The following is a 15,347-nucleotide window of genomic DNA, read 5'->3' on the forward strand; positions in this document are numbered from 1 at the left end:
GGCAGGGACCCTGCTTCCTCCTCTCTCTCTGCCCGCCTCTCTGCCTACTTGTGATCTCTGTCAAATAAATAAAATCTTTAAAAATAAATAAATAAAATTATACCTCCAATTTCAATCAGTCATAAGATTCTTTCTCTCCCTTTCCCATCTCAAATTCCATAGTCCCATATTAAGAACCTTGGCTGCCAAATACATCAATATGTTTATTCATTTGCAAATATATATAAATATAAAAATATATTCACTTTCTGAATATTTCTGAATAATCCTATTATAATAACAATAAGCCTACTAAGTAAAGCTCAAGTTTTCTTTGCAATTATTTCGTCTTTAGATTGGTGGTATAAAGTCAAAATACTCTGTTAAAAAGTTACTTGGATTCGTTTTTCTCTTATATGGTTGTGATCCCAAAGTGACATTTCTAAGATAGTTGTTAGAAGTAAATGAATTCATTCTGTGCCTCTTTTGCTGGAACAGGATCTCCACAAGGGTAAGGACTCCCTCCGCCCCCGCCTTCCCCCTCCCGCCTCCCCCCCCGTCCCGCCGCTGATAGTTTAGCGTTTAGACGCTCGGCAAATATTTATTGAATGAGTAGGTGACTGCCAGGGTTGAGCTGTGCACTGAAAAGTCTTAAGAAGTAAGTCGCTCCTGGCAATATCTCAACTCGCCAGGCTTAGAACAGAGTGTGATACTCCCCAAGGCTTATGGGAGGCGGTGGTAGAAGACTGGGAAAATGTATAACCCCAGACGGTGAGCATGAGAGCTTTGGAGGTATTCAAGAATCCGAGCGGCCGGAGGACTAAGAAGCCACTTCTGGTTGACGTGCCGTGGTTCGTCCAAGTCCACACCAGGTGGCAAGTTGGGGATCCAAGCTGCGAGCTCCGAGAGTTTTAAGAGCTGGAGGCGGCCCCTGAAAGCATACACTTTGGACCAGGCGGCCAATTTTAAAAAGAGCGGATTTGGACAGTGATGCTAGGAAAGGAATGAGGGAGTCATGCCCAAGTCAGCGAACGTGAGGCGCAGCAAGTCCCGCGTCCTACATACCCAGAAGCCACGCCTTCCGGGTAAACCTAACTTCCGGGTCCCGTTCCCGGCCTCCAACCCCACTAGACAACAAGCACTCCGCCCCCGTCATCCCTTGCAGATGCTGTGCGCTAATTGGCTGCATCTGAAGCCCCGCCCCAACGTCTCTGCCTTTGGTAACTCCGAACTCTAAGGCCCGCGCCAACCTCGAGACTCTCCGCTTCCTATTGGACTGCAAATTTCCAATCGGAATTGTTTTTGAACCACAGTTTTCAAGCGCCGCTGGCCATTGGCGGACAGGATGGGGGCGGGGCTTGGGATCGTTGCCGGCGCCGCCCGGGTGTAAGGTAAGGGACGAGAGGCGAACCCCGCGATAGAGCGGCTTCGCGTCGACCCTGGCTTCTCTCTCCTCCCCCGCGGGTGAGCCTGCGCGAGACCCCGCGCCCCCTCCCAGTGCCCGCCCAAGTGCGCCTGCGCAGCAACAGCCACCTTCCAGTGTGCCCCTTCCCTTTTTCCTCCGCACCTTTTCCCTTCCCTCCCCCGCCCCCCTCCCTGCCCTGACACCCCTCCCGCCCCCAGGCCCTTTCGTGGGGTCTCCCCAGCCCTGATCCTTCCCCCACCCCGTCCCCATCCCCGAAGATCCTGGCGCCCCAGCCGCAAGGGCTGCGCCTCCGCGAGCCGCGATGTGCGTCCTCCCAGAGCCTGTGGGCCTCACTGCCCTCACTGTCTTCCGTTTCCCCCACACAGGCCCCCACCACCTTCAGAATGACACTGGACGTGGGGCCGGAGGATGAGCTGCCCGACTGGGCCGCGGCCAAGGAGTTTTACCAGAAGTACGACCCTAAGGACGTCATTGGCAGGTGAGGCTTAAGCCAGGGAAACAGAGGTCCGGAGAGGTCGGGCCCTGGCCAGAACACACGGTTCCATCTGAGGGCTGGATAATTCTTTTTTTTTTTTTTTTTTTTTTTGAGATTATTTATTTATTTATTTATTTGACAGAGAGAGAGAGAGAGAGAGGAGATCACAAGTAGGCGGGGGGGTGGGGGCGGGGAGCAGGCTCCCTGCCAAGTGGAGAGCCGGATGCGGGACTCCATCTTCGGACCCTGAGATCATGACCTGAGCCTTAGGCAGAGGCTTAACCCACTGAGCTACCCAGGCGCCCCTGTATAGTTCTAAATGGGAACGAACAGTGGTTAGTGGAGGACCATTTGGGGACTTAAGTCTTTGGGTCAATCCCCATTTCTTTCACTCATTTATGTGTTCAACAGACGTAGTTAAAGCAACGAAGGTCTGCCAGACACAAAGCTAAACACAGGGAGTATAGAAGAGATTTATGCCTTGGAGAAGAAGTAACTGAAAGAGACACATGAGCATTCAAGTGGTATCAGGTTGTGGGATGGGGCTCAAAACCACAGCTTTTCACAAGGGGTGATCTTTGGGTCTTGAAGGATGAGTAGTGGTTCAGCATGCAGAAAATAGAAGGAAGGCCTCACCTGTAGAGACAGTGACAGGTACACTTATTCATCCAAGGTTTCCTAAGCACGTACAGTGTGCTAGGCGCACTGTGTGAGGCACTGGGGATACAAGTCTCACATGTTTTCTGTTCTCCTGGAGTTTGTATTCCAGTGGTAGAGAGAGACAGTAAACACAAAAACAAGACAACAGTCATCATCTGCTCAGGTGAGGGGATGAGAGTAATTAACGGTGCTGATGCTTGAAGGATGGGCATGAACAGGAGGATATATTTGGGGCAGAGGGAACAGCACATACAAAGGCACAGGCAAGAAAAGGCCTATTCTAAAGCAATAGGCAGATGATCATGGTGACTGGGATGTAGTAAGTGGGACAAGGTGGAGGAGATGAAGTTGGAGAGGTAAATAGAGGCCTTATGCCATGATAAAGAATTTCTATTTTATTCTAGTGAAACTGATGGTTTCAAACAGGGTAGTTAAATTAACATGGTCTCATTTATATTTCTGTGATCTGGGGGCTATAGGAACTCAGCCTTTCTGTGCCTCAGTTTTGCCATTTAGATTGGGAATAAAAATAGACCCTACCTTGTAGGTTGCTGTGAGGATGGGAAGAATTAATATGATAGTCTTAGAACACTTCTGGCACATAGTAAGTGCTCAACATGAGTATGTTACTACATTTAAAAAAGATCATTCTGACTCTTGTGTATAAAATGGATAGGAGGGGGACAAGAATGGATGTGTGGAGACCAGTTAGGAAGCTGTCGATTGATTCAGGCAAGAGATGGTGGTGGTTTAGATTTGAATGGTGGTGGTAGAGATGGGGAGAAGTGTGTCGCGGCCGGCACGACAAATCGACCAGGGTCGAGAGAGTAAGAGGATGCTGAAAAGAAATTAAGAGACAAAGAGATGGGGGCAGGAGGAGCACCAAGGAGGATGTCCAATAGTGCCAAGTTTATTCAAGGCAGCAAGGCATTATATAGCTAACAGAAACAATCATAAGAAAGTATCTATTTTTAGTTGATTACTAAAGAGTTTGCAACATGCACAGAAAATCCTTCAAGCTTTCCCATTATCTGCCAAGCACCAATAGCAGACCCTCCAGCGCCAGATGTACTGACTTCAAGGCTACTCAAGACATAGTTTATGTAAGCACAGCACAGTCTTACAATGGTGTAGTCTATAGCCCGTGCAAGGACAGCAAGGACCAGCCAAGAATTTCTGACCCCGACCAAATCGTCTCTGACTAGCAAACATGTGGGAAGTCACGTAGGCGAGCGCACAACACATAGCACAGACCCTTTCTCAGTGCTACTCGACTTTATCGACCTAAGCCTTTTGTTCGGCTATTCAGCCATTAAAGGAGGCACAAGTCAAGGGCCTGGTTTGGTTCTCGTCTCAAGCCTTATCGTGGCCTCCCACAGAAGTGGGTAGATTGAGGTGATGATTTGAAGAGAGACTGATACAGTTTCCTGAGAGACCAGATATGGGCCATAAGAAGAAGAAAAGTAAATAGGAATAATGTCTAAGGTTTGGGTTTGAGTGCCTGAGTACCATTTTCTGAAATGAGGAAGGCCAAGGAGGATCGGATTGCCGGGAGGGCCGAGCAAGTCAAGAGTTCAGCTTTGGAAATGCGAAGTTTGAGATATCCAGCTGGAGCTGTCAAGTGGGTACATGACCCTGCAGCTCGAGATAGAGCTGTGATAGAGCAATCAGTTTGGGAGGCAGTAGCATATGCATAGTAGCTGGCGAGAAAATATATGGAAAGAAGTGAAAGGGGCCAAGCTCAGACCCTGGGGCATGTCACCATTAAGGAGTTAGAAAAGGAGGAGTCAGCAAGGGAGACTAAGGAGATAGCATCTTTGAGTTAGAAATAAAAACAGGAATAGAATGTGCTTCTAGAAAGCTGGCATGGTCTGCCGTGATCAGTGCTTCTGAAGCCAGGAAAGCAGAAAGGGCTGACTGTTAGATTTGTTCAGACTTCTTTCAGATATCACATGCAGATGTTAAAGAGGCCTTTGGGATCAGGAATTCTGGAAAGGAATCAAAACTTGCGGCAGTGCAGTGGGAGCCATTTGCACAACTGGTACTTAAATCGCCCAGGACAGGACGGTCATCAGGGGGAAAGGGTATCTGGAAAAGAAGAGAGCTGACATCCAAGTCCTAAACTGATGTGGGGTTTCAGGACCAGGTAAAGGAGGATTCACTGAAGCTAGGAGAGCCCTTAGAGAAGAACAATGGTTCCACTGCCATGGGGTGCAGAGAGATCAGTTTCGGAGAAAGCAGGTCAGGGAATAGGGTTCGTTAGCCTCTCATTCCAGCATTACTGTAGCAGCAGCATCTCTGGTCTCTGTCTTTTCCCTGTGTTTCTCCTGCACAGTAAATTACCTGTACACTCTCACTAAATGAGTTCCCAGAGTGCCAGTTTCTTCATGTATGAAATCTTCATGTCTGAAGTCTTCATGTCTGAAGCTTTATTTATTTTTTTTTTAAAGATTTTATTTATTTGACAGACAGAGATCACAAGTAGGCAGAGCAGCAGGCAGAGAGAGAAGAGGAAGCAGGCTCCCCGCCAAGCAGAGAGCCCGATGCGGGGCCCGATCCCAGGACCCTAGGACCATGACGCAAGCGAAAGCAGAGGCTTTAACCCTCTGAGCCACCCAGGCGCCCCATGTCTGAAGCTTTAAAAGAGCTTGCTGCATTCTAGAAATTGGTGATAAGTTCTAAGTCACTGAAACAAAGATTGAATAGCAGGGACATAGCCAAAAATGAGGCTGCAAAGAAACTGAGACCATTTGGTGAAGGCCTTGAATGACAGGTGAAGGAACTGGGATTTTACTTCTATCTTGCAGGTAATAGGGAGGCAGTATGGAGAGAATACAGTGTTGAGTGTCCTCCATAGTTAACTGTATAAGGTTGAAATTATTAGGGCTCACTTAAAAAGAGCACAGTTGTTCTAGGGGTCCCACTGAGGAATGAGGGTATGCTTAGAGCTTAGTTGAGAATTTAAGCTGGAAAGGTTTTAAGCAGGAATGACATAACTGGGGCGGTCATTCTGGAAGCAGTGTGGTGGATGGGTTGCGTGGCCGAGGTTGGCAGCGGGGAGATTAGTGAGGAGGCCGTTATGGCTGTGGGGGTGGAGTACTAGGAAGCAGATTTGAGAAACACACCAGAGGGAGTGGACTGGTTGGATGTGGTAGATTGTGAAAGAAAGGGGAATACCAAGAACTCTACTAAGATTTCTAGTTTGGGAGTCTGATTGAATGGCATTACTGTTAATGGGGGAATGAAAACTGTCAAGTGGCAAAGAGTAAGATAGTAGGAAGTGGTGAGCACTGTAGCAGCTAGAAGGTTCTTGTCCCACTTAAGATGGGAATTCAGATTTGAAAAGAACAGCTCACTGACCAAACATAACACATCTCTGGGCTGTGTTTGGCTGGAGGGTCAGTGGTTTAGATCTCTTGATGGAAACAGAGATGTGGGTGACAGGCATTCTAAGCAAAAGGAATTATGTAAGAGCAAAGGAAGCCATGAAGGGCAGCCAGGGAACGAGCACAGGAAATGTGGTGTGAGGTCCGATCTTAGAGAGATTCATACTTAGCCTGAGGTACTTGTAGGATCGTAAGGAATTGGCGACAGATTCCAAGCCAGGAAATACATGTCTAGGACTTTCTCTTCACCATGCCAAATGGATTTTTCTTCTTCTACCTCATGGCATTTGACACCTCTTCAAGTTGGCGTTGTCCACACTTCAGAGCTCGCAAAATGGAAGTCCAGAGACCTGATGTCAGTGGGTCACTTGGAGGTTAGTTAGTGGCACATTTGGGACCTACACCAAGGTCTCCTGATTCACAACTTTGTTCTCCAGTCAATGGTCTGCTGTTTATTTGGAGCCTCTTACACTTGAGGTATTGTAGGAGAACTTTGGGATTCAGAAGGGGTAATCAAGGGAAGTGTGAGTAAAATTTGGAGGGAGCCTTAGATCATTTCTTCTTGCTTTCTCCTTGTGGGGTTCCGGGAGAAGGGGCAGGTTCTGGGGCTCAGTGTGGAAAGGACCTCCCTAAGCTTCTCCATGCAGGGAGTGGCTGAGGCTGGATTCGAACCCAGCACCCCGCCTGCCTTCCCTGTGAGCTTTGTGTTGCATCTTGCTGGGTACTCACATGGCTTGCTGAGGCTACTGTGAAGCTGCCGTAGGCCAGGGTGAACCGCAGTAGGCTGCCTTATTGTCCAGATGGGGCTTCAGAATACGGTGCAGCGGGTACAAGGATGGCGAGGCTCCACTCTGTGTGGAAATGAGAGAGCAGGAGGTCCTGACGCGTGTGCGGTCTGACTCTGGCAGAGGAGTGAGCTCTGTGGTGCGCCGTTGTGTTCATCGAGCCACTGGCCATGAGTTTGCGGTGAAGATCATGGAGGTGACAGCTGAGCGGCTGAGTCCTGAACAGCTAGAGGAGGTGCGAGAAGCCACGCGGCGAGAGACGCACATCCTTCGCCAGGTCGCCGGCCACCCCCACATCAGTGAGGCTGCGTTCCCCGCTCCCATTAGCCGACAGCCACCTCCTGCCGGCCCTGCCCACAGCCCATTCCCCCCAGCACTGCCTCCACACCTCTGCTCCCTTCATCATGGCTCCGTTCCACCTCACAGTGTGGCCAGCCTTTGGGTCCCTACTGCCTCCTTTTGGTTCTCCTTCCTTCCCAATAACAGCCCACTGCACCTTGGGGTGGAACGCCCCTTTAACTTGCACCTGCTCCTTTCTATCTCCGTATCTCTGCCTTTCTGCCTCTTTCCCAGTCACTCTCATCGATTCCTACGAGTCTTCTAGCTTCATGTTCCTGGTGTTTGACCTGTGAGTATCTCCCTGCCCTGATCTGAGAAGCATCCTCCTCCCCTCCATGCATGGCCCCAGCCTGACAACACAGTGGGCTAAGATTACCCTGCTCACACTTCCCATGGGCCCGTAGCCCAGGCCCCTCTCCCTGGGTGCCCTGAGGAGACGAGTTCTTCCAGAGTGCTCATGACCAGCCAGTTAAAAAGGGTTTCCGTGACCCCCCAGGCACATTGTCCCAGTCCCCCATGGTTATAAGATCAGCAGGGAAGACTGAAGAGCTGAATACTTCTTGACAGATTCTTGCTCCCCTATCTCTTGCTGTGAACACCCTACTTGGTGTTTGTCTCTGCCCATTGGTTCATTTCCTGGGTAGTCTGAATCCAAGTGTGAGATGTTCTACAATATAGTGTAAACCAGTGCAAAGGCACTTCAGAAGAGTGGTTTGAATAGCAAGTAATTAAGAGAGACCCCTGGAAAAATTTCACAAAGCCTTCATACAGAAATGACCCTCTGCAAAAGGGGCGGGGGAGGTAGGAAGTGTCTGTCCCCTCGCCATGCAGCTTTGCAGAACAGTTGCATGCCCCCAGGCAACCCCTGACTTCGAGGGTCGACACAGAGTTGCAGTAAGAAACTTGGTTTTTGAAAGACAAGATAAAAATAAGATCCTGCCCATCTTTTTTGCCATTATTACCTGTGAAGTTTTGGTCCATGATCTAAATAGATTCACTTTAGAGGGTCCTCTTTGAATATAATGAGTCTCATATAATGAGGACCTCCCATAAATTGCGGCTGCAAGAAGGTTCTTATTCTTGCTAGCACAGCAGCCATGGCATGGCGCATGTATTTTGACTGGCAACCCCTGGGCCAAACTGCCCCTGGCATCCAGTTCACTCTTAGGGCACTCTGATCGCTCAAAAAAAAACCAAAGAGGACTCTCTCTCCCCTGGCCTCTTCCATGGTATTTTCTATGAGCACTGGCTTATTTTTCCCAGCCCCCATGTAAGGTACACCCACCTCCCAACCCCTCCTGTCCCTTAGGATGCGGAAGGGAGAGCTGTTTGACTACCTCACAGAGAAGGTGGCCCTCTCCGAAAAGGAAACCAGGTAATGACTGAGCCTGTGGCCCGTGGGGTGACCAGGGGGCAGGGCGGGGTAGGGAGAAGCAGACGAGGAGACTGTGCCTTCCCCAGGTCCATCATGAGGTCTCTGCTGGAAGCAGTGAGCTTTCTCCACGCCAACAACATTGTGCACCGAGACCTGAAGCCCGAGAATATTCTCCTAGATGACAATATGCAGATCCGACTTTCAGATTTTGGGTTCTCCTGCCACTTGGAACCTGGCGAGAAGCTCCGAGGTGAGGGGGCCTGGCGCCCTAAGAGGCTTGGGAGGGAAGGGGACCCAGGCCTGAGGCTGGTTAGCTGGGTCTGACAACCGAGTACCCAGGTATCAAGAAAAAGGGAGAAGTCAGTGAGCACTTGCCAAGTACCTTCTGTGTGCAAAGCCTTGTGTGCATCTGAGTGGGCTTCCCAGTCTGCGCGGGGGAGGGGACAGAGACAGGTGTGCAGGTCGTGGGACACAGCCAGGCAAGGGACCATGCAGGGGAAGCCAGGATGGAGGAGCGCCTGATTCAGCTGGAGGGACCTACTGAAGGAGGGGTCTCCAGAGCTGGGCCTGTCCCGAGGAAGAAGGCGGTGGAGGGGTGGGGGTGGATAATAGGCCTCAGCTGCGTGTTTGGGTTTTGGTACAGATAGGATGGCAGTGTGCTGCTTAGGTGCTAGGAAGAGCCCCATGCGGCCAGACTGTGCTGCTCCACTGGTGCACTGGGACTCACCCTGTGTGACAGCATTGTGTCACCATTGTGACAGAGATATTTTTAGTGCAAATGGAAGACTTCACAAAGTCTGACTGTGGACTCCTTAGAGCTATTAACATTGTACTTTCTGTCCCTCATTGGCTTGGCGCTGTGCTATTAACAGCTGACGCTCACTGGCACCGCACTAAGTCTTTATATAGCTGGGGTCTCTAGATCCTCTTGACCCCTCTTTGAGATAGTGTCTGGATCACCATTTGATAAATGGGCTTAAAGAGGTGAGGGGACTTGCCCACAGTCAGGTAGCTGGGACCTGAACTTGAACAGTCTGACTCCAGAGCTCATGTTCATAACCTATGGACTTAACATGTTTGTCTTGCGGATGCTGTGCTTTGTTTCCCTTTGGGCTTCCCCATACACTTTTCCCCATTCTGGAACCATCTTTGCTCCTCCCCCACACCACCCTTGCCCTTGGCTTTAGGAACTCAGGTTTCCCTTTAAAGCTCCAGGTTAGGTTAGATCCCCTGCTTTCTCTTCTTCTCCCTTCAGGACACACATCTTACTCTATTATTTCTTGTTTGCTTTCGGATAGACAGCTTGGTAAGGGCACATCTAATTTCACCAGTGTCTAGTATGGTGCCTGGTACATGGTGGGCATTCTTCAATACTTTTGGTGGGAATTAATTACCCAGAGAGTCAGGCCTATTAAGCTCTCCTGGAAGTATGGCACAGAACACAGTTGGGCAGTTGCCAAGATGGAAGATTTGGTGCGTGAAGCAGAAGCAGCTACATATAACAGGCTTGGATCAAGTCGTAGAGGGCACTGTGTTGGAGAAGTCTAGACTTGAGCCCAAGGCCGAATGGGGTGGGGGTGGGGGCAGCCAGGGAAGGATTTTAAATGAGAGACTTACCTAGTGTGTGCCTTAAGAAATCCCATAGGCCCACTCGTTCTCCTTGGGTTTGAGTGCTGATTCCACTATACAGAATAGCGATCATAGGTGGAGGAATCAATTTGAGCAGAAAGGAACATAGAAAAGAGTGAAGATTTGTTTTCCGTGTGTATTATGTATGTAAAAACGTGATAAAAGGCTGTGTAAGGGGTGGGTGGGTGGGATGGAGGCGCCAAAAGATACGGTGACTGAAGTTAGTCCAAAAATCAGATTTTCCCAGGAATACCACAAGGAATCTTGGTGGTCACTTGAGTTGTTCAGCAGGGATGGGGCTAGGTGAGCCCTCAGCGGACGGTGGGCAGGAGCAGAATGGGAACCCTTTCGGCCCTGGCAGTGTGGGGGCTCAAGCAGAGGTCTGGAGTTCGGGACCCTTGAAGGAGCTTGTGGCATCCATCAATCTCAGCCTTCTCTCCCCAGAGTTGTGTGGGACCCCAGGGTACCTAGCACCAGAGATCCTTAAATGCTCCATGGATGAGACCCACCCCGGCTACGGAAAGGAGGTCGACCTGTGAGTTTCCGGTCTCCCCGCCTCCACGCTCCTCTGTGTTCCATCGTTCACACGCCTGCCTGGCACCTCGTTCTGCCTGACTCCGCTCTCTCCCCCAGCTGGGCCTGCGGCGTGATCTTGTTCACACTCCTGGCTGGCTCACCACCATTCTGGCACCGCCGCCAGATCCTGATGTTACGCATGATCATGGAAGGCCAGTACCAGTTCAGCTCGCCCGAGTGGGATGACCGTTCCAACACGGTCAAAGACCTGGTGAGCCAAGGCTGTGAGTGGGCTGGGGAGGAGGCCCAAGCACTGCCTCTCATGCTCTGGGGTTCCCCCTAGATCTCCAGGCTGCTCCAGGTGGACCCTGAGGAGCGCCTGACAGCGGACCAGGCCCTGCAGCACCCGTTCTTTGAGCGCTGTGAAGGCAGCCAGCCCTGGAACCTCACGCCCCGCCAGCGGTTCCGGGTAAGCCTGCGAGCTTCGGGGTTGCACCTGCTCCTCTGTGCCGTGATCTTTCTCCTATGGTGGCTACTGCCCTGGAGCTCACACGGCCCCCCCGCCTCCCCACCAGGTGGCAGTGTGGACCGTGCTTGCTGCGGGACGCGTGGCCTTAAGCACCCAGCGTGTCCGGCCACTGACCAAGAGCGCACTGCTGAGGGACCCTTACGCGCTGCGGCCTGTGCGGCGCCTCATTGACAGCTGTGCCTTCCGGCTCTATGGGCACTGGGTGAAGAAGGGGGAGCAACAGAATCGCGCCGCCCTCTTCCAGCACCAGCCCCCCGGGCCTTTTCCCATCACGGGCCCTGAAGAGGAGGGGGACTCCGCTGCTATCCCCGAGGAGGATGCTGTGCTGGTGCTGGGCTAGCACTTTGGCCCCGGGGACCCCAGAGTGTAGGACTCTCCAGGAGGAGGACTTTTATCATTCCAGCCCTTCTGGGCTTTGGCCTCGGGCCTTGCCCCTCAGGCTGGCCAGGCCCACCACTGCTTGTACTACCATGAAGAACAGCCATGTACCCCTGCCCCCACCAGCCGGGGCTTTGGGGTCGGAGCAGAGGGGGAAGGCAGCCACTCGCAACACCACGCCTGGCCTCATCTGTGCTGCTTCTGCCGCATTTGCAATAAAATCTGCATGCCAGAGGGAGCCGGTGCCCAGTGTCTGGTGTCCGGCTTTGGCACGGGAGCCCAGAAGGTGCTCGGGAGCAGGGCGGGGATGGGGCTGCCATGCCCTGGGCCTTTATTGGGGAAAATGCTGGGGGTCACTTGGTCTTGTTCTTGCCTTTGCCAGAAGGTGGCTGGAAGGGCCGCTCTAGGGTGGTCAGCTTGCTGCTAAGCCGTTCCTCGCTGGCCTGGAGCTGCTCCTCCATCAGCTGTTGGAGCTTCCTCAGCTCCTTGTTCATCTGGGTCCTGATGTAGGCTTGCAGGCTGGAGACCTCGCCTGCCAGGACAGGGAAGAAGGGGCAGGTCAGCAGAGATGCTGTGCCGCTGCACCAGTGGCAGTGTAGCTCTATTTCAGGGAAAGCCAGCTATAACCCTTCCGCGGAGAGAGGTGGGGGAGCTGGCCAGCCTGGATCCTCTGGGTTGCCGATCAGCAGATAACTCCTGCCTCACCCCCAGCAGCTGCACTCTTATTACCTGTTTGTCACCTTGGACTTCTGCATAAGGAAGTATTTGGAGAAAGGACACTGTGCCTAAAACAGACCTGAAGTCCTGATGTGATCTAAACCCTTCATTTTATACCTGCCCAAAGTCACGGGGGACCCTAACCCATCCTCACTTGGCTCTGGCTCCGGCTCTGGCTGGACCCCTGTTTCTGGTTCCTCTTGTGGGCTGATGCCCTGCTCCACCTCCTCGCCGCCTTTCTCTGCAGGCCAGAAGCAGGAAGAGCCTTCAGCCCCAGCCCCAGCCCCAACCCCAGCCCCAGCATTCTTCCTTACCTGTTTCCTCCTCTGGCAAGAGCTTGGGGGGCTGTAGCCCCATGTAAGTCAAAGACAGATCCAGTCGCACCTGGGAAGGAGAAGGAGAGAGACTGAGAGGAGGACATCTGCACTGAGTGAAAGGGGGAGGTGAAGGGCGGCCTCCGTACCTGGGGCGTGAAGACATATTTGTAGAGCTTAAAGTGGCGAAAGTAGGTGTTGACCACATAATCTGCCAGGGCCAGCAGCTGTTCCTCCCTAAAGAGGTTGATACTGAAGGGGGGCCGCTGTGGGGATGATTGGGAGTGAGAGGACTGATCACCTCCAGGAACCCTGACCTTTTCTCCTGGTGCCCCTTCATGGAGGAGCAGGGAGAGCCCCCTGCAGCCTTCAGAGGAAGATGAGGGTGATGAGTGTGCGAGAGGACAGGAGACTGGGCTAGACCTTATCTGTGGGAGACCAAAGATCTCGTTTCAGGGGAACTGACCCTGACTCCATGGCAAAAAAGGACACTGATGAAGTAGCGGTAACATTCCTCCACGTTGCCCAAGGGGGTTGCTGGGAGAGAAAACAAGATGTAACAAGTGAGTCCCCTCCCGGATAGTCATTCATTTCACTCACTCAACAGCTACCTTACTGAGCATGAGCTTTGGAAGTGAACAGCTCTAAGGTTAAGTCCTTGTTTCATTAATTCACTCAACAGCACCCACAATGCACTGTTCTAGGCACTGAACAAGACAGACGAGATCCTGCCCTTAAGTAACATACAATAAAACAAAAACTACGGAATTTCAGCTCTTGTTAAACATCCCACAGGATATCAGTTCCCGGAATAAAGTGGGAGGTGAAGGAGGAGCTATTTACTAAGCATTGTCTCTATATTTGTGTGTATTACCTACAGTATTCCTCAGAACAGTCTCATAAAGTTGGTGCTGTCTATAAGGAAATGGATGGTTTCAAAGCTGAAATAACTTGTGCATGATAATGCTGCTTGTAATGACAGAACGAAGATTCCAGGTGGTAATCCACTACTGCTTCCCGTGGTCCCTTGTGCCATCCCAGCCTTCACTGTCCCCTGGGCTCAAACCCTTTGGTAGCCGCCTCCTCTCACCAACACAGGCCTTATGAAGATCTTGGAGCAGGGCACAAGCTGTCGATGTCTGTTCCAGTGAGAAGCCCTGCTGACGGCAGAAGATGAGTGCGTGGGAGAAGAGGTCTAGGGTGATGGCCTCCTTCAGGCTTTGCTCAGGACAGCTTAGCCCCAAGAGCTCAGCTAGCACCCTTGGGAGGGAGACAGGAAGGAAGAACTGAGCAGCCCCTTCACCACCCCTCACTGGTGCACCATGTATTCTGGAGCTGAGCACCCATGCCTTCCCAGCCCAGCCCTCAGCCTTCCCCAGGAGCCAGCTCTTCTGCTCTTCCCTGTCCCATCCCCATACTCCTTCATCTCCTCAGTGTTGGCTGTCTTCTCCAGCCTGTGCATGGAATGGATATCCAGGTACTTCCTGTCGTAAGACAAGAGGAGAATAGGTGTTGGTGGCCATCAGGCATTAGTCTCATGACAGGGCTGCGATGGCTAGAGCATTGGACTGGGAACCAGGAGACCTCAGCTTGAGGGTTTGCCCTTCTACTACTCTCATTGGGCAAGTCACTTCCTCTCTGGTTGTAACTTTCTCCATCTGTAAATGAGGGATATGGTGTAAAGGAACTCTTAGGATTCTCTTCATTTATAAAGCTGAGGATTAGGTAATGAGTTCTTGTCTCTGCCACTCCCTACAGCGTCAGTGTCTCCGTTTATACAACGCTCCCTAGCAGTCGGTATTGCATTTACATCTGTAGTCTTCTTCCCACCCTCCCTCTTTGGACTGGGGAGGCAGGAAGGCTGGAGATCTAGTCATCTTGGATAATTGTAGTTTCCTCATCTATCAAACGGGGAATGCCCCAGCTGTCTGACAGGACTGTTGGGGAGGAATAATGCAAGCGTAAAGTGTAGCTTTCCCCAAGATTCTTCACACTCACCACATGCAGATCCGGGGTTGGGGCAACGGGGGCTGCGGAGAGAAAACGGATTGGGCAGGCGGAGCTTTGCCGTCCCTGGCCCCAGTCCCTGACCCATCTGGAATCTCCAGCGGGCCTAAGAACCTGCTAACTTGCCTTCTCATTTTAAGGATTGTGTATGAGCAACGCTGGCAGGCCAGGCTTCGGTAGGCCCTAAGTACTATTCATGAACATTAAACAATCGGAGTCACGCACCCCTGCTTCTTCACTAAGGCACCCACAAAACGTCTGGAATGTTAATAAACATAACGACGGGTGACGCCCTGCCCGGGAGCCCTTTTACAAGCATTCATGAACGGACCACTCTGTCCCGCCCTCACCGGGAACAAGTTGGCTGCAGGATCCTCATCCGCTTCTACCGAAGCCGTGATTCTGGACTCGGTCCGCACACGTGTTACCATCCGCGTGACGGACCCATCCACTGAGTTGAGGTCCTTCTGGGGTTCCCGCTGCAGCTCTGAGGGCTGTTCACGCTCCGGCTGTATCTTCAGGACCGTGAATTGGCTGGACTTCTGGCGGATCATCTCGTCGCTCTTCCTAGGCGCGGGTCACCACAGGCTGTGTCCCGCCCAGGTCCTGGGAACGCCGGTTCTCCCGCAGTGATTGTCAAGTCCTCCCTCCAGCGACGCCTCAGCCAATCTACGCCGCAGAGAGGCCGGGTGCGGCCAATCCGCAGGGAGCGTCTCCCTCCGTCTCAACGGCGACCGTTGCTAAGGTAGTTCGTGGAGGGGAAGCAAGTATAGGACGCTCACCAATCAGTGAGAAGAGAAAGAGCATGCGCAATAAGTTTCAAGCTCCGCCC

General features: G+C 51.9%; 2 protein-coding genes across 6 annotated transcripts; one reads left to right on the forward strand and one right to left on the reverse strand.

Moving 5' to 3' along the window:
* The first annotated feature begins 1,283 nt into the window (after nt 1-1,283).
* On the forward strand, nt 1,284-11,715 carry LOC111162228 (phosphorylase kinase catalytic subunit gamma 2). 4 transcript variants are annotated; one of them, XM_022526488.1, is made up of 10 exons: nt 1,284-1,370; nt 1,771-1,883; nt 6,835-7,010; nt 7,285-7,339; nt 8,360-8,425; nt 8,512-8,675; nt 10,499-10,589; nt 10,688-10,841; nt 10,914-11,039; nt 11,146-11,715. In XM_022526488.1, exons 2-10 carry the CDS (start codon nt 1,789-1,791, stop codon nt 11,437-11,439), a joined length of 1,221 nt encoding a protein of 406 aa, XP_022382196.1. In that variant the 5' UTR covers nt 1,284-1,370; nt 1,771-1,788; the 3' UTR covers nt 11,440-11,715. The 4 variants fall into 4 exon arrangements, with proteins under 4 accessions (XP_022382196.1, XP_022382195.1, XP_022382198.1 ...); XM_022526487.1 differs by having other exon boundaries at nt 1,340-1,443; XM_022526490.1 differs by lacking the exon at nt 1,284-1,370 and having other exon boundaries at nt 1,649-1,883; nt 6,835-6,983.
* Nucleotides 11,716-11,776: 61 nt separating this feature from the next.
* LOC111162229 (coiled-coil domain containing 189) lies at nt 11,777-15,168 on the reverse strand. 2 transcript variants are annotated; one of them, XM_022526492.1, is made up of 9 exons: nt 14,866-15,168; nt 14,507-14,538; nt 13,927-13,992; nt 13,599-13,768; nt 12,975-13,045; nt 12,658-12,774; nt 12,509-12,578; nt 12,349-12,435; nt 11,777-12,009 (listed from the first exon to the last, which is right to left on the reverse strand). In XM_022526492.1, the coding sequence occupies exons 1-9, from the start codon at nt 15,067-15,069 to the stop codon at nt 11,831-11,833; spliced, it is 996 nt and encodes a 331-aa protein (XP_022382200.1). In that variant the 5' UTR covers nt 15,070-15,168; the 3' UTR covers nt 11,777-11,830. The 2 variants fall into 2 exon arrangements, with proteins under 2 accessions (XP_022382200.1, XP_022382201.1); XM_022526493.1 differs by having other exon boundaries at nt 12,349-12,429; nt 12,497-12,578; nt 14,866-15,085.
* Nucleotides 15,169-15,347: the final 179 nt, after the last annotated feature.

This window comes from Enhydra lutris, unplaced genomic scaffold, assembly GCF_002288905.1.
Source record: "Enhydra lutris kenyoni isolate GAN:26980312 unplaced genomic scaffold, ASM228890v2 scaffoldscaffold90, whole genome shotgun sequence".
NCBI lineage: Eukaryota > Metazoa > Chordata > Mammalia > Carnivora > Mustelidae > Enhydra > Enhydra lutris.

Excerpts from the sequence above, each read along its gene's own strand:
- LOC111162228 (XM_022526488.1), top strand. The coding sequence starts at position 1,789 with ATGACACTGGACGTGGGGCCGGAGGATGAGCTGCCCGACTGGGCCGCG. Across the intron at positions 8,676-10,498 it reads ACCTGGCGAGAAGCTCCGAG|AGTTGTGTGGGACCCCAGGG; the intron begins GTGAGGGGGCCT and ends TTCTCTCCCCAG. Across the intron at positions 10,590-10,687 it reads TACGGAAAGGAGGTCGACCT|CTGGGCCTGCGGCGTGATCT; the intron begins GTGAGTTTCCGG and ends TCTCTCCCCCAG.
- LOC111162229 (XM_022526493.1), bottom strand. The coding sequence starts at position 15,069 with ATGATCCGCCAGAAGTCCAGCCAATTCACGGTCCTGAAGATACAGCCG. Across the intron at positions 13,993-14,506 it reads CAACCCCGGATCTGCATGTG|GAAGTACCTGGATATCCATT; the intron begins GTGAGTGTGAAG and ends GTCTTACGACAG. Across the intron at positions 12,430-12,496 it reads GGAAACAGGTAAGGAAGAAT|GCGGCGAGGAGGTGGAGCAG; the intron begins GCTGGGGCTGGG and ends CTGCAGAGAAAG.